The sequence below is a fragment of the Amblyraja radiata genome, chromosome 9, assembly GCF_010909765.2.
Source record: "Amblyraja radiata isolate CabotCenter1 chromosome 9, sAmbRad1.1.pri, whole genome shotgun sequence".
Lineage (NCBI taxonomy): Eukaryota > Metazoa > Chordata > Chondrichthyes > Rajiformes > Rajidae > Amblyraja > Amblyraja radiata.
The window spans coordinates 45,875,022-45,897,793 of NC_045964.1; the positions used below are offsets into that span (position 1 = coordinate 45,875,022).

General features: G+C 40.3%; 1 protein-coding gene across 2 annotated transcripts in view; it reads right to left on the reverse strand.

Annotated features, from left to right (window-relative positions):
- Positions 1–165: 165 nt before the first annotated feature.
- Positions 166–22,772, reverse strand: part of styx (serine/threonine/tyrosine interacting protein) — a 40,011-nt gene continuing 17,404 nt past the window's right edge. The window contains exons 4-12 of one of the 2 annotated variants that reach the window (XM_033027276.1): positions 19,729–19,826; positions 19,038–19,098; positions 16,121–16,157; positions 15,999–16,038; positions 15,861–15,911; positions 8,065–8,137; positions 5,295–5,376; positions 3,695–3,819; positions 166–773 (exon numbers count right to left, since the gene is read on the reverse strand). In XM_033027276.1, coding sequence (XP_032883167.1) covers positions 3,740–3,819; positions 5,295–5,376; positions 8,065–8,137; positions 15,861–15,911; positions 15,999–16,038; positions 16,121–16,157; positions 19,038–19,098; positions 19,729–19,826 — 522 coding nt within the window. In that variant the 3' untranslated portion in view covers positions 166–773; positions 3,695–3,739. The remainder of the gene's footprint in view (positions 774–3,694; positions 3,820–5,294; positions 5,377–8,064; positions 8,138–15,860; positions 15,912–15,998; positions 16,039–16,120; positions 16,158–19,037; positions 19,099–19,728; positions 19,827–22,772) is intronic. The other variant, XM_033027278.1, reaches the window with a different exon arrangement.

Here is a 22,772-nt window from a genome sequence, read left to right on the forward strand (position 1 = left end):
TAATTAAGGTATGACTGAAGACAGAGTATGAGAATAGAAGAATCAAAGTTTTACAGGGGATGGAACAATGATAAGGCTGTTAAGCAAGACCCACGACTGGTAAGTGATTCCATTTAAAAACAGTTCACTTACACACACACAAAGTGACAGCTGCATCTATAAGGAATTAATCAGAAAAAACTTTTATTGAAAGTTTTAATAAATTACACAAAAAGATTAACACTTTGTAACATAAATTGCATGTATGGGTCTGACCTCAAGCACACAGTGCATATTTTCCCTATCAAACTTACGTACAATCAAAATTCAAGTATCAAAAGTGCATCCATGTATTATTTGCACATGCGTACTTAGTAACTGTCAAAATGGCAGTTTTGGTAAAAAATGTAAAATTAGCATATGAAGACGTAAATCCATCAAAAAATCATTTGCTCCTCTTTCTGGTCAGAATTAAACCACTATAATACAATTTCACAGGCAAACGTTGCTCCAGGTTGTTCTTAAGGGCAAGTTCTCTGTTCCAGCATCACTTCCTCAGAAGTAGCAAGACAGCTGAGAAATGGAAATAAAGTAAATGTGCCATGTAATATCAGCTTCTAGTATTTGTAATCTTAAGTAGTCCATACCACTTCCTTCTTCTACTTGCTTAATATTTAATACAGTAATCACATCCATTACAAGCCACGGGGTAGTTACAGGTTACCCATCATGCGCCACAGCCACCTGCATACTTGAAAAATCATCATCATCCTCCAGTGTTCTTTTCAATGTTCCTAAACAAGACAAAATGCAAGGCGTTAGAGCATAGAGCACAGGCCATTCAGCTCACAATGTGAAGCTAAGACCAACCCTTGTGTGCCTGCACAAAATCCACATCCCATAAAAGCCTCAGCCCCGGCAACACATTCCAGGCACTCACCGTGTTAAAAAAAAAATGCCCTGCACAACTCCTTTAAACTTTAATTTACTGTGATTTTACATAGACTGAGTGCAAAACTAATAGGCATTTTAGATGCATTGTCTCAAAGGGTTACTTAAGGTAGTCAGGAACATGTTGGCATACACATCAATCTTGGGAGGTGCCACATTTAATACTTGATAGAATCCATAATAAAGCAGTCTTAGATTGACACTGTAAGCATGAACTATCCTCAATACCAGCGCAGCACTCAAGAAATGTAATGCATCAACTTGACACGATTTCTTTGACAGCACCTCAGAACCTATGTCACCTACATATATTAGTTTTGGGGGAGAAACGACCGCCTCCAATTCACATAACATTACAACACTTAAAGTATATTGTCTTTTAAATCTCCACCCAAAAACCATGAAGATCCCACAAATAAGAAAGGGTTAGTACACTCCAGCATGTACTCATTTGGTATAGAATTCAGTAATAACTTTTTTTTCCTGGACGTTAGTCAACAACTGGATAACTATATTTAATTTCAGGTACCACACTGACTCAGTTGTCATTTGAGCCAAAGTAACGGGCAAGTTCTTACTAACAACATCCATTCTCTGTTGCTCAATTCCAAGTTATGTTCCCATTTTAGTAATTTGTTACATTTTGTAGGAATGTTGCAAAGTGTACCTGAAGCGTCGCTGAAAATTTGTCCCAGCCCGTGTGCGCGATTTTGGCGCCGTTTAGAGGGGGGCGGGTTTAAAACGCGATTTTCCCTAGGCTGTTCAAATCGAGGTTTTTCAGCCTAGTTAATTATTAACGAAAAATCGCTGGAAGATTCCCTCGCTTGAGCTATTATTAGTTTTAAGGGCGTTATTTAATTGTTATAGTAGGTTAAAAATTAACCTCTAAACCCCCGACCGCCGGCAACCGGCCGGATCTCATACAGGGGAAAACGGAAGGTAGGCTGTTTATTTTTACGTTAAAAAGGGCTTCTTAAGATCCCTTTATACAAAGTTTAATGTTGCGAGTAGCTAATTTTGGGCCCATTATATCCCGCAGTATTTTTCTGGGCATTTGAGGGTACAAATCTACCGCAATGTGAACGTTCTAAACCAGCGCGTTCACAGGATCCCACTAGAAAGCTGATTTAAATGGACTTTAATTTACAGCAATTAAACACTAAATTCCTTCCATTTGGCCTATAAATTAATGTAAATGAGATTTAAAAATCATGTTTTATTGTGAATTATTTGTGAATATTATTTGGACACTTAGGCTATTTAAAAATGTTAATCATTTATTAAGAAATGGATAGATGTTTAGATCTAGTAATTGAAGTTTGAAATTAGCTACAATTAGGTAACTAACTAATTAAATGCTTTAATTTCAGGTCATCCAAGTAAGATTATTTTATATTTGTTTCAGAATGCTTCAATCTATGATAACTGAAAATTTCATTCAGTTCTCTTAATTTTTAAGAAAGTTATGGGCTTTTGACTGTCCACGATCACAGCTTTTTTGTTATGTCCATAGAAAATCAATAGGGAACAAGATGCTCATTTCCAAATATGAAAATGGCCATAACTTTTTAAATACTTGAGATATGAAAGTGAATTAGGTGTCAAATTAAACTTATTTTTATGCTTTATCTGATGGGATAAATTGCAGACTTGATTTTTAAAATAAATTAAACTTATTTTTATGCTTTATCTGATGGGATAAATTGCAGACTTGATTTTTTAAATCTCAAAATTTTGTGACATTGCTACATTTTGCATGTCTAATCTACTGCAACAGAAGCTCAGGAATACTTAGCACATTAACACATTGCCATGACTGGCTTTCATCAGTTGTTATTGCTGATGGGAATGTCCAGTTGAAAATTTTAATGTTTGTTACTTTTAAGACAAATGTTAAGTAAACCTGAAAATGTACATTACTAATTGCAGACAAAAAGAAAAGCAAAATGTGCCCTTGTAACAATGACAACAAAGACAGCCATTTGTGGCTCTGCTAGGATGTTAAGTCTATTAATTTACCGTGTGGGTACAATGAGAATAACAAAATACTTTCCGATTCACAAGCTTTGTTACACACTCAAGATAGAAAATATTATGTCATATGGTATTTGAAGTTAATTATCCAGATTTGCTAACATCACTTTTTCCCCCCATCTTGTGGGGAAAAAATACTTCCAGTAAGCCGCCATATCAGCATTTTTTAATGAGGAAACAAGTTATTTGGAATTAGAGGAAAGTATTCGGATTGACCGTGCAGGTTTCTGATCTGGTAAAGGGTGTCGCATTCAAAGAAAGGTCATCTTACAAGCAAGGAAATCCACTTCATTATAGCATCCAAATCAGTAATGTCTTCGAGAAGGGAAATGAAAACTTTTACTGGTCTAGAATATCCACTGAGTTCTGGGGATCATCCACTAACACTATTTATATAGGATTTTACTTGATGTTACCCAAGACAGAAACACCAGCTGAAGAAGTCCAAGATGATTGCGGTCATAAACAGGCACCATGTAAATAGTTGGCTGGTTAACAAAGGATTATTGTATGGATATAAATGCAGAAAATACTGCAAACAAGAGTTTTGTAGATATTGTTGGGCATAGTAACACCAAGCAATATCAGTGGATCAACTGACAGTACTCAAAAATATATATCACATAAATGAATCAACTATATGTATTCAAGCAAACATCTTACTAATCTGTGTTGAGGTGGCCACACCAGATATATATGGTCTGCAGAAGACAACTAGGAAATTCCCTACCTAACACCTTGGTATGAATACCATCAGTAGAAGGATTGCCAGCAGTTAAAATAAGGCCTTCACAGGGCAATTAAGGATGGGTGATAAATGTTGGATTTCCAGTAGCGCCCATATCCTGAGAACAACTAAAAAAGGAAAAGATTGTGTTGCATTTACACAGATTATATATCTATTACCAACCATACAACAGAACAAGAATGGTTATAAAGTCAGCTCTGTGATCACACCACTGGAAGACTAGTTGCTCAGCCAACAGTAATTGAAATACATGGACCATTCCAACTGAAATCAGACCTGCCAGATCTAAGTTATAAGGCCAAATCTGTTAGAAGATTTAGATGAAAGGCTTAATATGGGTTGTCAGACCTAAATCCAAAGGAAGAAATTAAGCTAATTCTGTAAAACCTTTCATGCACCCTTCCCAACTGATAACACACATGAGTTTCATCAAGAGACTTTCTAAGAAGGAACATGAGCAATGCGGATGGACAATGTTATTTTTGCAATTCAAAACCAAGTTTTGGGACGACAGATGGCACAATGGGCTAAGTGTTCGGCTGGCAACCGGAAGGTAGCTGGTTCGAATCCCGCTTGGAGTGCATACTGTCGTTGTGTCCTTGGGCAAGACACTTCACCCACCTTTGCCTGTGTGTGTCCTTGGGCAAGACACTTCACCCACCTTTGCCTGTGTGTGTGGATGTAATTATGTGAAGCACTTTGGGGTCAATGCAAGTTGACTAAAAATGTGCTATATAAATAAAGAAATTTAATTTAATTTTAATTTTAATTTAAGTTCAGCAGACTTTGGTTCCAGGATGAATTCCTATTGATTTAACAACTTCTACTTTGTAATAAGAATGCTTTAATCATGAGGCTTCCTGGAAAACAAAGAGTTCAGTACGAAAAAAGCCAGGGAATGATGAAAACGAAGCCATAAAACAGAATGCTGTAGACTTTGAACAAGGGATCTAATTTAATAATTAGTAACATGGCTCTACCAAGGAACAGAAAGAATGAATGGCCGCTATTCAATTTGAGAACACTTGAAGCACTAATAAATATCACCTCCGGAATAAGAGGATTAAAATCTCATCTCCATTCATGCTTAATTTTGGTTAGTGGAGCTCTGACTCAAGGGCAGTAAATTGTCCTGTTCTTTCCACTTAAGGCAGTGAATGTGGCTCACCGAAGGAATGTTGATGCCAAAAAGAAAGGTTTTCATATGTTCAGGATAGAAAGACATGAACACATGCTAACAAAGTACTGAGTAAATTATGTCCAGTTGTCTGATGCTCTGCAGTAGAACGTCAATACTGAAAAGAATAACTATGCAGGAATGTGTTGCTTTTTTTCTTTCCAAGGAGCTGTTAAAACATTGATCCTTTACACCCACGTGATTAAAAAAAAATTGGACATTTCTTTTCACATTCTAAATTGATTACTATACTATTTACCGTCTGAAAGAACTAAATTATTAAACACATTTGCATCAAGGTGTTATGTACACTATTTCAGAATGTCATTTTAATCAGATGTAATTAATATTCACCAATTCCAAAATAAATTTTAGTGAACGTAATCATTTTCATCAACTACTTACCTTGTGCAGGAACAGATCTACCCAGCTGGAGTGGTGACATCATCTTTATCGTCAATTTAGCTAAATAAATGGCTTCATATTCCTATTAACAGAACAGCATTTGAGTCAATTATTTTAATCTTCAAATTTCAATGCAACTTATTTATCTCAAATAGTTTATGGATTTATCACATATTGTTCAGAATCCCAGAAAAATAACATGCATTAATAACGCAAAATGTTATTATCCAATCAATTTGCATCCTGTTTAGCAAGAGATATGATGTGAATTCTCAATTACTAACGGTTTACTTCAAACATCAGGCTTTATCACCACGCTGCACAACCCTACCTTAGCTCTGAACCACCAGACTTTGGCAGCTATGACTGGTCTTTGTACTGTGGTTTTTTCACTACCAGGGCTTAATTATTTTAGAACAACTGATAATTTATTGTATATTTATCGTTATCGCCTAGGGTTTGTATAGCTGCAGTAAGGAGGACTTTCATCTTTCTGGTCACCTCTGGCTCATATGACAAATTAAATCTTGACTCGAAAAGGGGCATCTTCTTAAAGCCTACTCTCTATCTCTCAAGACTTTCATGAAAGTGGTCCGTTTGCACATTACTTGCTGATTAAAGAAATAATGACAATGCATAGTCCAAAAACCCTTTCAGTAACATACTCATTGTTAGTCATTTCAGTTAGCCTCTTTTGCCCAGAAAGTGAGTAATTGTAAATGTGGGAGCTCATTGAGTTGTGAATCATTAGATTCCCATGTCTATTTCCCCCCTTTTTAATTTATGTTTTTTTCCCATCTCCATTTTCCTTTGACCAAGTGAATATTTATGGCATCCCCTTATTTAATTTCTGTGCCTGGTTTAACATTGACACCTCCATCTAATTTACCTGCCATTTCGGTTCTTTCATTCTCTCTCCCAATGGCTTACCTCATCTGTGAAGGAGGTACATTATTTGTTCTGAAAAATCAAAGATTGCAGATGCTGCAAATCTGAAACAAATGCAGAAAAAGCCTGAAACACTCAGTTGGTCAGGCAGTAGCTATAGAAAAGGGCAGTTCATCTTTTAGGTCAAAGACCCCTCGTCAGAACTGGGAAAGGGTTAAAAAAGATAAGTTACAACTAGGTTCAGTGTGTGCTTGAGGGTTAGAACTTCATCATCTATTTAGGCATGCTGTAGCCTTCCAAACTTAATAATGAATTCTCCAACCTCTTCTAACGCCTTCTTTGTCTATATCAGAGGCAGACAGTTTTGCTGCGTATACATCTTTAATGGTGGATTCAGGGTTTTCTCCCCCATGTTCCATTGGATACTATTGCAACACCACAAAAAAGACAAAGTGCTGGAGTAAAGCAGCGGGTTAGGCAGCATTTCCAGATAACATGGATGGGTGATGTTACGGGTCGGACCCTTCTGTGTCTGAAGAAGAGTCCCGACGCAAAGTGTCACTTATCCATGTTGTCCAGAGATACTACCTAACCCATTAAGTTATTCCAGCATCTGTGTCTTTTTTGATAAATCGATATCCAGTTGCTTGTGTCTACATTGCAACACACTTGTTTTTGCTCTCCAAATGCCTCACTAACAGCTTAACTACACAACACTGGTCTTAACTAAACACAGATACTCCCTTTGTCCTCCAGTCCCTACTTATTTTGCAGCTTAAAACCAACTTTTATCTTGCTTCCCTAGTTCTGGCAGAGGCTCTTCAACCTAAACTGTGAACTTTATTTATTGTTCCACATTGTTTGGAATCCAAGGTGAAACGTGTACTGTTAGCCTTAGCTTGCATTTCGAACATCAGCGTGGACATATATATTTTGAGCAGAAGTGCACAAAGATAACGGTACATGGAGCAAGACGGCTTGATCCAGTAAACCATGCACCCGATGAAATAGATGAAGCAGAAATTAACCAGCACTTCCTCTGCCACAATGCTTGGTTGAGAAATCTGTTCATTCAGTCTGTGGGGGTGACCCCAGCCTTCCAGTTACCTGTCACTTTACTTAACCATCCCACTTTGCATCAGTCCTCTCAGTGATCTGCACATTTCTAATAATGCCCAATGTGAGCTCGCAGCACTGCACCTCATCTTCTGTCTCAACACGTGGAAGTCTTCTGCACAATTTCTGGCTAACTTGTGTTCTCCACTGGTCTCAGAAGTGGCCAATTCTACTGAAAAGTCTCCACCTGTAATTAATTCAGCTTTCCTCTCCTCCACTGGTCTGTTGGTGTTTCAACATTCTTTATTTGATTTCTGTTGTTCTGTTTCAACATCCATTCTGACCACACAGTTCACAGCTTTAACAAGTATGTTTTTTCTCTCTTCAATTGACCAGATACCTCTATCATCAACTGGATCATTTGGACAACCTTGTCCCCACCATTTCCTTTGTTCTATCCAATCCTCTCTGCAACTTAAAACGTTTCTCAGTTTCATTGAATCTTGTCTTTGACAACTGTTTCTCTCTACAGGTGAAAGTATTTCTGGCATTTTCTGTATTGATTTCAAATTTCCAGACAGTTTTTGATTTACAATTATGCACCCTATTTTTTTAAAATGAAATGTCCCTCAATGAGAATACATCACTTCATTTTGATGCATCATCAATAATTCCCTATGCCTGGAAAATGGTTTCAAAGCATATATATTTTTAAAGGAAATAAACCAAACCTATATTAAAAATAATCACAACTTATTGATAATTACAACAGTCTAGCACATTTATATAAAATAACATTTTTACATAATTAATAAAAGTCAAATACCTGCAACTGATGGACGAATCCAGCATTTGGATTGATACAAAATCTCCTTTCCTGAACATAGGTAAAGGCATCCCTAAAGAAATTAATATATCCATGAAGATTTTTCAAATATGCATCATCAGTCGTCATCCACTGATTTAAGATTTTCATCCCATGCCCCTTGGACAAGTGACGCGCGTGTGGGATTTTTCTCACCAACTGGTTCACGAGTGATTCACCCAATAACTTTCCTGCTCTCCTTAGATAAATATATGGCTTTCTCTCTGTTAAGATTTCTGAACAGTGTCCTTGATCACAAATTTTTCCTGTAACCTATTTATATTATATTTAATGAAGCTATTAGATATCTTAAGTGATTAATTTGATGGAAATGGGAAACATTCTGAGGCTAATAGCACAACACAAATTGGAACATTTAATGTAAAATGTAGGGAATTGCAATAGCTTTATACCTTGCCATGCTGATCAAATAAAACAAAAACAAATTGTATACTCCTAGATTTGGAGCTGGAATCAACTTCATTTATTATGAACCCTATTTAATATCAAATATAAGGATAAAGCTCCCTGTTGGATTGCAACCTTGTCGTGGTCGGGGAGCTTGTGTGTCTCAGTGACCCCTAGAGCTATGCCAGCGGGAGATTAGTCTCCTGTTAGGGTCTTCCCTGCTGGACAGGTCGAAGGGTAGAGGCGAGACGAAGAGCGATCCACTGGTCCTCCAGGTTGGAGGTTGAGCACAGGGCTAACAACCCTGTCTCGTAAAACAAATATGTTATGGAAACACCAACCGAAGGAATCAACACTACTGGGCGTGATGGACTTCCAGGGCTATCGACAGATGCTAGAGTGAATGTCAATGGTGAAAGCTGAGAAGAGAACCAAACTGCATCCCAAGAATAGCCCTGCACTGGACACCTGGAAGGGAAAAGGAAAAGAGGGAGACCCAAACCCACCTGGCGTCGAACTGTAGAGGAGTAAATTTAAACAATGGACCTGACCTGGGGTAGTGTCCAGAAGCTAGCCCAGAACAGACAGGAGTGGAGGACCTTCGTTGCTGCCCTACATGCCAGGAGGCATAATAGGCAGTGAGACATAAGGGTGAAGATATTCAGAACTATAAGATAATAGAATGGACAGAACACATGCATTTTTGGGGGTAATCCAAATACAAGGTGTTCCATTTTGACTGAAAAAGCATGAAATAGGAAGGTAAAGCTCTCAATGAACAGCCACAGTTCAGTGTTTGACTGCATAAACTGTGCAAGTCCACAAGCTTATTTAAAAAAATGTCACAAAATGTGCTTAATAAATATGGGAACAAATGGGAAAAGTAAAAAAACACTTGCGCTAAATGTGTGTAAAGCACTGGTTTGTCTATAGTGGAGAACTATACAAAAAAAAGTTACAGACACAAATCCACCTGGATCATGTGAGTTATAACAAATGATAAAGACTCAAAGCCTGTAAAGCTGCAGCAAGTTAGAATGTCATTGTTCCGTTGCCAATTAAACACTCTTGATTGGAGACACATTTATCTGTACTGTAGTAAATGCCTTACTATTTTTCTGTGTGCTTAAGCAAAGCAAGAATTTCATTGTCCTATACAGTGGGGTGTCGAATGGGCTAGTGGAGGATGGAGTTAAAGGGAAAGGGTTTCTTAAATGTGTGAACGTAGAGACAGAGGGGTGTAAAATGAGGGTAGAAGCAATAGGTAGCAAGGTGAAAAGTAAAAGTGGCAGGCCGGAAAATCCAGGGCAAAAATCAAAAAGGGCCACTTTTCAACAAAATTGTATAAGGGGTAAGAGTGTTGTAAAAACAAGCCTGAAGGCTTTGTGTCTCAATGCAAGGAGCATTCGTAATAAGGTGGATGAGTTGAATGTGCAGATAGCTATTAATGACTATGATATAGTTGGGATCACGGAGACATGGCTCCAGGGTGACCAAGGCTGGGAGCTGAACATCCAGGGATATTCAATATTCAGGAGGGATAGAGAGAAAGGAAAAGGAGGTGGGGTAGCGTTGCTGAATTAGAGAGGAGATTAACGCAATGGAAAGGAAGGACATCAGTTTGCAGGATGTGGAATCGGTATGGGTAGAGCTGCGAGACACTAAGGGGCAGAAAACGCTGGTGGGTGTTGTGTACAGGCCACCTAACAGTAGTAGTGAAGTTGGAGTTGGTATCAAACAGGAAATTAGAAATGCGTGCGACAAAGGCAAAACCGTTATAATGGGTGACTTCAATCTACATATAGATTGGGTGAATCAAATTGGCAGGGGTGCTGAGGAAGAGGATTTTTTGGAATGTATGCGGGATAGTTATCTAAATCAACATGTAGAGGAACCAACGAGAGAGCAGGCTATTTTAGACTGGGTATTGAGTAATGAGGAAGGGTTAGTTAGCAGTCTTGTTGTACGTGCCCCCTTGGGCAAGAGTGACCATAATATGGTTGAGTTCTTCATTAGGATGGAGAGTGACATTGTTAATTCAGAAACAATGGTTCTGAACTTAAAGAAAGGTAACTTTGAGGGTATGAGACGTGAATTGGCCAAGATTGACTGGCAATTAATTCTAAAAGGGTTGACGGTGGATATGCAATGGAAGACATTTAAAGACCTGCATGGATGAACTACAAAAATTGTTCATCCCAGTTTGGCAAAAGAATAAATCAGGGAAGGTAGTGCATCCGTGGATAACAAGGGAAATCAGGGATAGTATCAAAGCGAAGGATGATGCGTACAAATTAGCCAGAAAAAGCAGCATACCGGAGGACTGGGAGAAATTCAGAGACCAGCAGAGGAGGACAAAGGGCTTAATTAGGAAAGGAAAAATAGATTATGAAAGAAAACTGGCAGGGAACATAAAAACTGACTGCAAAAGTTTTTATAGATATGTGAAAAGAAAGAGATTAGTTAAAACAAATGTAGGTCCCTTGCAGTCAGAAACAGGTGAGTTGATCATGGGGAACAAGGATATGGCGGACCAATTGAATAACTACTTTGGTTCCGTCTTCACTAAGGAAGACATAAATAATCTGCCGGAAATAGCAGGGGACCGCGGGTCAAAGGAGTTGGAGGAATTGAGTGAAATCCAGGTTAGCCTGGGAAGTGGTGTTGGGTAAATTAAATGGATTAAAGGCCGATAAATCCCCAGGGCCAGATAGGCTGCATCCCAGAGTACTTAAGGAAGTAGCTCCAGAAATAGTGGATGCATTAGTAATAATCTTTCAAAACTCTTTAGATTCTGGAGTAGTTCCTGAGGATTGGCGGGTAGCAAACGTAACCCCACTTTTTAAGAAGGGAGGGAGAGAGAAAACGGGGAATTACAGACCAGTTAGTCTAACATCGGTAGTGGGGAAACTGCTAGAGTCAGTTATTAAAGATGGGATAGCAGCACATTTGGAAAGTGGTGAAATCATTGGACAAAGTCAGCATGGATTTACAAAAGGTAAATCATGTCTGACGAATCTTATAGAATTTTTCGAGGATGTAACTAGTAGCGTGGATAGGGGAGAACCAGTGGATGTGGTGTATCTGGACTTCCAGAAGGCTTTCGACAAGGTCCCACATAAGAGATTAGTTTACAAACTTAAAGCACACGGCATTGGGGGTTCAGTATTGACGTGGATAGAGAACTGGCTGGCAAACAGGAAGCAAAGAGTAGGAGTAAACGGGTCCTTTTCTCAATGGCAGGCAGGGACTAGTGGGGTACCGCAAGGCTCAGTGCTGGGACCCCAGCTATTTACAATATATATTAATGATCTGGATGAGGGAATTGAAGGCAATATCTCCAAGTTTGCGGATGACACTAAGCTGGGGGGCAGTGTTAGCTGTGAGGAGGATGCTAGGAGACTGCAAGGTGACTTGGATAGGCTGGGTGAGTGGGCAAATGTTTGGCAGATGCAGTATAATGTGGATAAATGTGAGGTTATCCATTTTGGTGGCAAAAACAGGAAAGCAGACTATTATCTAAATGGTGGCCGACTAGGAAAAGGGGAGATGCAGCGAGACCTGGGTGTCATGGTACACCAGTCATTGAAAGTGGGCATGCAGGTGCAGCAGGCAGTGAAGAAAGCGAATGGTATGTTAGCTTTCATAGCAAAAGGATTTGAGTATAGGAGCAGGGAGGTTCTACTGCAGTTGTACAGGGTCTTGGTGAGACCACACCTGGAGTATTGCGTACAGTTTTGGTCTCCAAATCTGAGGAAGGACATTATTGCCATAGAGGGAGTGCAGAGAAGGTTCACCAGACTGATTCCTGGGATGTCAGGACTGTCTTATGAAGAAAGACTGGATAGACTTGGTTTATACTCTCTAGAATTTAGGAGATTGAGAGGGGATCTTATAGAAACTTACAAAATTCTTAAGGGGTTGGACAGGCTAGATGCAGGAAGATTGCTCCCGATGTTGGGGAAGTCCAGGACAAGGGGTCACAGCTTAAGGATAAGGGGGAAATCCTTTAAAACCGAGATGAGAAGAACTTTTTTCACACAGAGAGTGGTGAATCTCTGGAACTCCCTGCCACAGAGGGTAGTCGAGGCCAGTTCATTGGCTATATTTAAGAGGGAGTTAGATGTGGCCCTTGTGGCTAAGGGGATCAGAGGGTATGGAGAGAAGGCAGGTACGGGATACTGAGTTGGATGATCAGCCATGATCATATTGAATGGCGGTGCAGGCTCGAAGGGCCGAATGGCCTACTCCTGCACCTAATTTCTATGTTTCTATGACACATGACAATAAACTCACTTGAACTTGAACTTGAACTCTAGCAGAGAACATATTTGATGGAGGTTTAAAGCTTTTAATTTGGTTTGGAGTTAATTTTTTCATTGGAGTTTTAAAATTATGAGAAAATAGAATAAATTGAACAGTTGCAGCATAGAATATTACATTATTGCAAGTACTGGGTGAGTTAATTACTCACATAGGGCAATATAATCTATGGGAAGACAATAGGGCAGTGGGATTAATTTTGGGCTATTCTATCAAATCAAGCACAATTTCTAAATAACAACCTTCAGTGATATAAGTTCAGATTGTACCACTTGCCTACCACTCAAGTTCTTGTCACAGGAGCAGAATTAAGACATTCAGTCCATTAAGTGTACTCCATCATTCGATAATGGCTGACCTATCTTTCCCTCGCAACTCCATTCTCCTGTTTTCTCCCCATAACCTTTGACAACTTTACTAATCAGGACCCCGTCTATCTCCGCATTAAAAATACCCAATAACTTGGCCTCCGCAGCAGTCTGTGGCAATGAATTCCACAGATTCACCACCTCTGACTAAAGAAATTCCTCCTCCTTCTAAACGCAAATCCCTTTTATTCTGAGGATGTGCCCGCCGGTCCTAGACTCTCCCGCTAGTGGAAACATCTTCTCCACATCCACTCTATCCAGGTCTTTCAGTATTTGGTAAGTTTCAATAGGAAAGAAAGAAAATATTTCAATGCACTAGGCAATATGAACACAATCCTTGATTCATTTAAAAAAGCTTTTGAAGTAAACATAGAGCAATGTAACACAGGAACAGGCATTTTGGCCCACAATGTCTGTGCCAAACATGATGCCAAGATCAATTCATCTGCCTGCACTTGATCTATATTGTCCATCCCTGCATATCTATGTGCCTACTTGAAAGCTCTTAAATGACAGTATAGTATCTGCCTCCACCACCACCACCCGTGTTCCAGGCACTCATCACTTTCTGTGCTTGCTCAGCACATATCCTTTAAACCTTTCCCCTGTCAACTTATTTGATATACTTCTATCAGCTCCCTCAAACTTCAATGTTCCAGAGAAAATAATCCATGGTCATTCAACCGCTCCTTGCGGCTAATATCTCCTAATCCAAGCAGCATTCTGGTATCATCTCCTGAATGTCCTCATCCTTCCTGTAATGGGGCAGCCAGAACCGCATGCAATACTCCAAATGTGGCACAACAAAGTCTTTTAGGGCTGCATCATGAGTTCTTGATTCTTATACTCAAGGCCCCAACTAATGAAGGCAAGCATATCATACGACTTCTTTAGTGCTCTATCCACTTGTGATGCCCCTTCTTGGGGACTATGGTAATGAACCCAAAAAACCCATGCACATTGATGCTATTAAGGGTCTCACCATTAACAGTATACTTTCCCCGTACATTTAAGTTCCCAAACCTCACACTTGCTCCAATTAAACTCCACCGCCCATTTTTGTAATTGAACCACATCCCATCGTATACTTTAACAGCCTTCCTCACTATCCGCAATTCCAGCAATCTTGGTGTCATCTGCAAACTTACTAATCAACCCATCTACATTTATGCCCGTCATTTACATATACAGTAGTCTCTCGTTATAACAGACTATGGGGGGGGGGGGGGAGACAGTGTCCGTTATTGCCGATTGTCCAATATAACCGAGAAAGGTATTATCATTGTATTTAGTTAAAACAAAGAACTGCAGATGATGGTTAATACAAAAAAGAGACAAAATGCTGGGGTTACTCAGTGGGTCAGGCAGCATCACTGGAGAACATGGATAGGTAACGTTGGGACCCTTCTTAAGACTGATTCAGTTTGCTAAGTTATTCCAGCGAGCCCTTCTTTACTGGTTCGCGCTGCTGTTGTTGCGGCTCACGTTATAGTCCCTGGGGACATCGTTTTCTTCAGGCCACTGCCAATGACAAGATGCGCTCGGTCACCGTGGGGCTCTCTCCAGGGCATGAGGAAGAAGCTGGGGCAGTGGAGTGGGAGGGTAGAAGAGACTGAGTGGGCAGAACAACAGACAAAGCCATCGCTGACAGCAGAAATCGGAAGGTGAGAGGGCTACAATGTGAGCCTCAACAACAGCCATTTCACTGGACCGTGCGGTGGGTGAAGGAGGGCTCGCTGGTGCACCTTGCAAATTGGGGGTGGTATCGGAAGCCAGGGCTCTAAATGGCCGGAGGGATAGTGATAGCCCAGGATGTTAATGACAGGTCCGTCCGCATAATCCAAAATAATTTATAAAGGGGTCCGTTAAAACGAGGATTTACTATATAATCACAAACAACAAAGCCGCTGTGCAGATCCCCATGGAACTTCACTGATCACAGACCTCCAGTCAGAATAATGCCCTTCCACAACAATGCTGTCTTCTTTGAGTAAGCCAGTTCTGAACCCATATGATCAAGTCACTGTGAATATTGTGCATCTTAAACTTAAGGATTAGCCTACCACGGGGGAGTTTGTCAAATGCCTTACTGAAATCCATGTAGACAACATCCACCATGCTACCCTCATTGACCACCTTTATTATCTCCTAAAATGAAATATTAACTATATTCTACAAAACATATTAATTCTTCAGTTTGATGAACAATGTAAAGTGGCAGGGACCTACAGTTTATTTACATTGAACCAAACTTGTCAATGTTAACACCAAAGCATAAAAATATCATTTATCAAATGTTTGCAAAAGTAAACATGACTAACCTTTTTTCATATTAAGTAAACACAATCACAGAATGCATTGTGTCATTTGACCCTTCCAGAAGTTCCTCACTGCAGCATTCATGACTTTTAAACTATTGCATTAATTTTCAACTCCATCGACAACTGTTATAACATATTAACGGCTGAGACCACGCTAAAATCAGTTCCAAATCCATTTTGACCATCTCAAACTTGTGCCCACTCGCTCTACTCTAAATTTGAATTAAATTTTGTTTAATATTTGTATTCCTATTCCTCAACTCCAAGGTCAAGGAACCTAAAATTTATCATTGATACAATTAATATTAATCAGCTTAATTTTATTTTGATTTCTTACCTATACTTAACACCAAATGTTTCCATTACATATGCTATCACCAAGGCTGCACTGGAAAAGAGAGAAACAATAAGATTACCTTTAAATATAGGGTAAAGATAAATAGATTTTAACTCCAGAATTAAATCATGTTCCTACCTTCGAGAAATACCTGCATTTCCATGTAAAAGAACTTTTCCTGAAAAAAGCAATCGGGTATATATCACCATGACTATGCCGTTTCAAAATACAACAGGAAATTAACTAAATCTGATAGTTACCTCCATTTTTCAAGCATCCATCAATGAATTCTTTAGTCTGGAGAAATAACAAAAATAAAATTAGAATTCATCATCCCAATGCATGCCTCCAAAGTAGACAATCAATAAACAGAACAAAAAGTCCATTGTTCTGTGATGGAAATAAACTTTATATTATGATGCAAAAAGATAAGACTCATTCGTGACTAAATACTAAAGGTTAAAATTATAATGACGACTTTTTCAAATCAATCAATGACAATATTTGACCGTGCAAGCTGTGAAAAAATATCAAAGCATTTCTGATAATATGTCTCCCCTTCTGAAGATTCTAACAATATTAAGAGGTTGACGTATATCCCTGCTGGGTTTCAAATGCATGCGCTACAGTAGTGGGTTGGATCTTAAACAATGACTAGACGAAGTGGGACCCGTTGGGTCCCATTCTCATACGGGAGGCCTGGTCCCCCAACACAATATTCCATCTCTCCACCAATTCCAATATTCCACCACTCACGCATAGCCGTCAACTGCGCAGGCGCGGCTGATGGGTTCCCGTTGTGACGCCCGATCCCCCCCCTCTTCCGCTCACCCCCCCTCCACTCCGCCCCTTGCCCCCCCCTCCCCCACACACACACTCCATTCCCCCCCCTCAAACCTAAACCCCCCACCACTCTTAACGGCTCTCCGGCGGCGCAACCATTCCCTCCAATTGGGTTCCCATTGTGACATAGAACACGCAGGTATTACTGCGCAGGTGCAGCTGACGGGGGCCTTAAAATGTGAATAACTCCTAAAATATAACAATAATTTAAACGTTAAAGAGGGGATTTATTCAGTCCATTCTTTTGTGTTGCGTTTCTTGTTGCGTTCTGCAGCCGGGGAAGGGGGTCAGCTTCAGGCGGGGGCTGTCGGGGGCCGGAGCGTCCTGCAGACTGGGGAGGTGCATGGCTTCAGGCGGGGGCTGTCGGGGGCCGGTGGGGGGAGCGTCCTGCAGTCTAGGGAGGGGCACGGCTTCAGGCGGGGGCCAGTGGGGGGGGAGGGCATTTCTAGAGGGCTAGTACGGGTGTTGCGGGCCGAAGGGACTGGTTTCCAGAGGGCTAGTATGGACATTGTAGGCCGAATGGATTCTTGAGCTAGTCCTGCAACTGGTGACGGGGAGGCTTCAGTTGGGGGCCGGTGGGAGCGTTCTGTAGCCGGGGGAGGGGCTCGGCTTCAGGCAGGGACCGGTGAGGGGGTGAAACGCTGCCATAGCCTGTCGCTGGATGGGGGGAGGGTGTGTATGCGAGGGGAGGGGGGATGGTGGGGTGTGGGCGGGGGTGGTGAGCCCCGCCAGTGCCCGGCCCAGCCAGCGCCCGGCTCCCTCAATCCCCCCACTCGCACTCCTCACTTCCCCACGATCTCGAGTTTGCAGCATTTGGGCAGGCTCCGGGCCACCTGCGCGCACCGGACGGTTTCTGGACTCACAGTTCAGTGACTCACGGCTTCTGGACTCACAGTTCAGTGACTCACGGCTTCTGGACTCACTGTCTGTAACTCCAGCAATCTTGGTGTCATCTGCAAACTTACTAACCAACCCATCTACATTTATGTTGAAGTCATTTATAAACATCACAAACAACAGAGGTCCCCGCACAGATCCCAGCGGAACTCCAATGGTCACAGACATCCAGTCAAAATACTGCCCTTCCACCACAATGCGCTGTCTTCCATCAGTAAGCCACTTCCACATACATAAGGCGGCACTGTGAATTCCGTGAATCTTAATCTTCTAATGTACACATATTTTAGAGCATTTGGCTGATATATTTTCTTCTTCTTCTTGGAGATGCTACACCATTTATTTTAATTAGATTAACATAATGTGGAAAGTTCAGGCAAACGTGCAAGATATGAAGTTAGCATCCAGCTGCAGAGCTTTAGAGCCCATGTTTATGTCAAGGAAAACGTGAAAATTAAAATTTAATGAAGCATAGAATTATCCAAGAATTATGTTTGGTATCAGCCATACACCTTCACGGAAGAGTAAATAAATTACATGGGGAGATAACAAAAGAGTCTTCTTCTTCTTGCATATGGCGTGCACAGCCTAAAGTTGTAGGACAACTTGTTAACAAGAGTGAATGCCAACAAATAAAATCATTGCAAAACCTTTGCTCCATCCATGTTATCTAACATTGTGAATGGATGCCACAAAGACCAAGACCACCAAGAGATGACAGAATATTCAGCAAACAAAAAACATTCTCTTAATTAGTAAGGGCATCAAAGGAGAATGGGGTTGAGAGGCAGACCGAATGGTGGAGCAGTTGATTGGCCTAATTCTGCTATGTCTTATGGGTATGGTCTTAAATGCATGTTTAAAAGTACATTCAATTAATTAAATAGATTCAATTCATTAAAAAGAAAGACAGCTCTTTTCTTTTCCTCCAATTTCACTTTCACTTTTGAAAATGATTGGAATACAGCTGCGAAGCCCAGGTTGAATATCTAAAAAGCGAATGTTACCAGGCTGATTCTAGTCTGATCAAATATCTATACCTACTAGTCAAGAATGTTTATTGTCATTTGTACTGACAAAAGTACAATTGGAAAACATCAGGCAGAGAAACCCAATTTAAGTATTCCTTCTCGCCATAAGAATTTATAAAGCTCTCCTCAACTGTCCAAGATGGATTAACGATTTAATTTGCAAACCAAGATTCATCTCTGCTACTTTCTGATCTGCACCATTTAATCTTTCATTAGGCTAACAGAGACTTTGATAAAACATCTAAAACAGAAATTAAAAGTATAACTCGTGGATTGCCAATTATTGCTAGTTACATTTTCTGGTGTAAAAACATGTGAACTCTGTTCAGAGTTTATATTATTGAAAAGTAACATGTGAATGTAACTGAGAAATTCTGGCATGTCAGTACTTGCCAAGACCACCTACCACAGGGAAATACCGTATTATATTTTCCACTGGATTATCAGCGATATCCAAAATTAAATACCTGTAAAACAGAATACAAAATATTTCACAAAACATTATCTTTTATCAAATACAAATCCCCTAAACGTATTTTCTTTTAAGAAGAAACAGTAGTTTTAACAAGATTTATTTTTAAATTAGCCTATAAAAAACGCCAGTGCAGAAAAAGTGATCTGACCAACTTTCCCTCACTTTGTCAAGTAACTTTTAGAAATACATTGTGTGGTGGGAAAAAGCCAATATTGGAAGGCAGCTGTTGAATTGTGATACATCTGCACTTGCATAATCTGCCTCACTATTGTAGTGCCTCACTATTGTAGTGTCTATTGCATTCAACAAATGTATTCTCACAACAGCATTTAGAAGGAACAATAAATGAAAATCATTAATTTAAAAGTGTCAATATTTGCCATGTTTTTGATTCTCACAAGTGGGAAACTCACCTGATTTGTAGTTAAAGAGAGAAAGATGCAGTATTTACATTTAGCCAATTAGCTAAGATTTAAACCATGAAAAAAAACACCAATTCAAATCTGATAAATCTAATTGAGTGCATTAACTCAATGAAAGCCACTGCAAAAATAGATATTTTAATTATAACAATTTAAGAATCAGTGACAAAAATGCAAATAAAACCTGAAACAATAATTACCTAAACTTCTCTTGAAAATTTGCTTTGATGAAGTTGGCTTCAATATCTTGCCGTACACAAATGATGTGAGTTATTCCATTTTCTTCAAGAATAGGAAGCTACAAACAAAAAGTGTTGTTTTAAACCTTTCAATTACAAACATATATAGTTTGATTTACAAATAGTATGAAGCCCATCAAGTTTTCTTTTTTAAATATTCCAAAACCTTGATAGCAAGCAAATTCAAGATTCAAGAGCGTTTATTGTCATGTTTCCCAAATAGAACAATGAAATTCTTGCTTTGCTTCAGCACAACTGAATATTGAAGGCATAAATAAATACAGAACAGATCAGTGTGTCCATATACCATTGAATACACACATAACTAGGCATATAAAGTACAATAGGCTATTAAAGCTCAGGTTTTTGTTTGAATAGAGTTTAATAGTCTGATGGCTGTGGGGAAGGAGCTGTTCCTGAACCTGGATGTTGCAGATTTCAGGCTCCTGTAACTTCCACCTGAAGGCAGCGGAGAGATGAGCGTGTGGCCAGGATGGTGTTGGTCCTTGATGATGCTGCCAGACTTTTTGAGGCAGCGACTGTGGTAGATCCCCTCGATGGTAGGGAGGTTAGAGCCGATGATGGACTGGGCAGTGTTTACAACTTTTTGCAGTCTTTTCGGCTCCTGGGCGCACAAGTTGCCGAACCAAGCCATGGTGCAACCAGTCAGCATGCTCTCTACTGTGCACCTGTAGAAGTTCGAGAGAGTCCTCCTCGACATACCGACTCTCCGTAATCTTCTCAGGAAGTAGAGGCGCTGATGTGCTTTCTTTATAATTGCATCAGTGTTCTGGGACCAGGAGAGATCTTCGGAAATATGCACGCCCAGGAATTTGAAGCTCTTGACCCTTTCCACCATCGACCTACCCCTTCCAAAGTCCACAATCGTTTCCTTGGTTTTGTTGGTGTTGAGAGCCAGGTTACTGTGCTGGCACCATTTGGTCAGTAGGTCGATCTCACTTCTATACCCTGACTCGTCTCCATCAGTGATACGTCCCACAAAAATGGTGTCGTCGGCGAACTTGATGATGGAATTTGCACTATGACTGGCTACGCAGTCATTGATTTTCTATCTTTCACTGATGTAATTGGCTGGAATTATAGCAGGGCCTTCATGAACTACCAAAGGACCTTGATCTGCTGGGGAAGTGATCCAAGGACTGGCATAGAATTTAATTCAGATAGGTGTGGGATGTTGCATTTTGAGAAGTCAAACTACAGCAGGAGCTTCACAGTGAATGGTAGGGCCCTGAGGAATATTGTAGAGTAGAGGGATCTAAGAGTACAAGTTCATAGTTCTCTAAAGATGACATCACAGTTAGATAGGGTGGTGAAGGAGGCTTTTAGCACTCTGGCTTTCATCAATTAGGGAACTGAGTATAGACGTGAGATATTACGTTATAGTTGGCCAAGACATTAGTGAGGCCGCACTTGAAAAGTATTATGTTCAGTTTTGGTCAACATGCTATAGAAAAGAAGCCATTAAGTTGGAAAGGGTACAGAAAAGATTTACAAGGATATTGTCAGGACTCACGGATGTGGTTGTGCAGGCTAGGAGTTTATTCCTTGCAGTGTAGGAGGCTGAGAGGTGATCTTGTGGAGGTGAATAAAATCATGAGAGGATGATTGTCATTAAAATGTAAAGTGTATTTTGCCAAGGATAAGGGATTCAAGAACTCGAGGGTATAGATATCAGGTGGGAGGGGAGATTTAATAGAAATCTGAGGGGCAGCATTTTCCACATAAAGGATGATGTGTAAATGAAATGAATTGCCAGAGGAAATAGTTGAGGCAGGGAAAATAGTAAGATTAAACGAGAACTTACCAGTTCGAAGTTTGATCGTTATTTTATGAGGAATACGTTGAGGGAATACGTGAAGAACCCCGCCAGGACGCATGCGTGTCATTCTTCAAAGCAGCGGTGTGAAATCACAGATAGAGAGGAGATTGAGAGGGGATCTTATAGAAGCTTACAAAATTCTTAAGGGGTTGGACAGGCTAGATGCAGGAAGATTGTTCCCGATGTTGGGGAAGTCCAGGACAAGGGGTCACAGCTTAAGGATAAGGGGGAAATCCTTTAAAACCGAGATGAGAAAAACTTTTTTCACACAGAGAGTGGTGAATCTCTGGAACTCTCTGCCACAGAGGGTAGTTGAGGCCAGTTCATTGGCTATATTTAAGAGGGAGTTAGATGTGGCCCTTGTGGCTAAGGGGATCAGAGGGTATGGAGAGAAGGCAGGTACGGGATACTGAGTTGGATGATCAGCCATGATCATATTGAATGGCGGTGCAGGCTCGAAGGGCCGAATGGCCTACTCCTGCACCTAATTTCTATGTTTCTATAACTGGAATGACTGAACATAGTAAGATTAGAGAAGAAGATACCAGTTGAGTATATGATCAAGGGTGGGTGCGGAGGGCACGTATTCCCTCAACGTACTCCTCATAAAATAACGATCAAACTTCGAACTGGTAAGTTCTCGTTTAATCTTACTATTTTACTTCGGAGTCACGTGAGTGACTACGTGAAGATTTCAAAGCTCTGTGATTTCATGCCGTGGAAACGAGTCCATGCATCACATCTGCCTTAATGACTGTGGGAGGAATTGTGTTAACATAATTTAGACATGAATCCGACATTGAAATCCATAATAAATTTATTAACACCAAATTATAGCCCCTAGTTATGGGGTGACAATAATATTACAGAACTTAAAATTGTTTCTGCAAACGTTCCAGGTTTAATTACTGGTCTATGATAAAATAGTTGGAATGTTTTTTCCCTTGACCATCCTGCTGTCTTGAGGATTTGGTCCATTGGTACATCCAACTGCATAGCTGCCGATGTAGCTGCAGCCCTGGTGGAATGAGATTTTAAAATGTTAGTATCCACCCCAGCCTGTATTAGAACCTGTTTCAGCCATCTTGAGATGGTCTGGACCGTCACTTTTTTGTGTGGTTGCTTGTGGCTGATTAGAAGTGCCATCTCATTGCCTCTGATGATT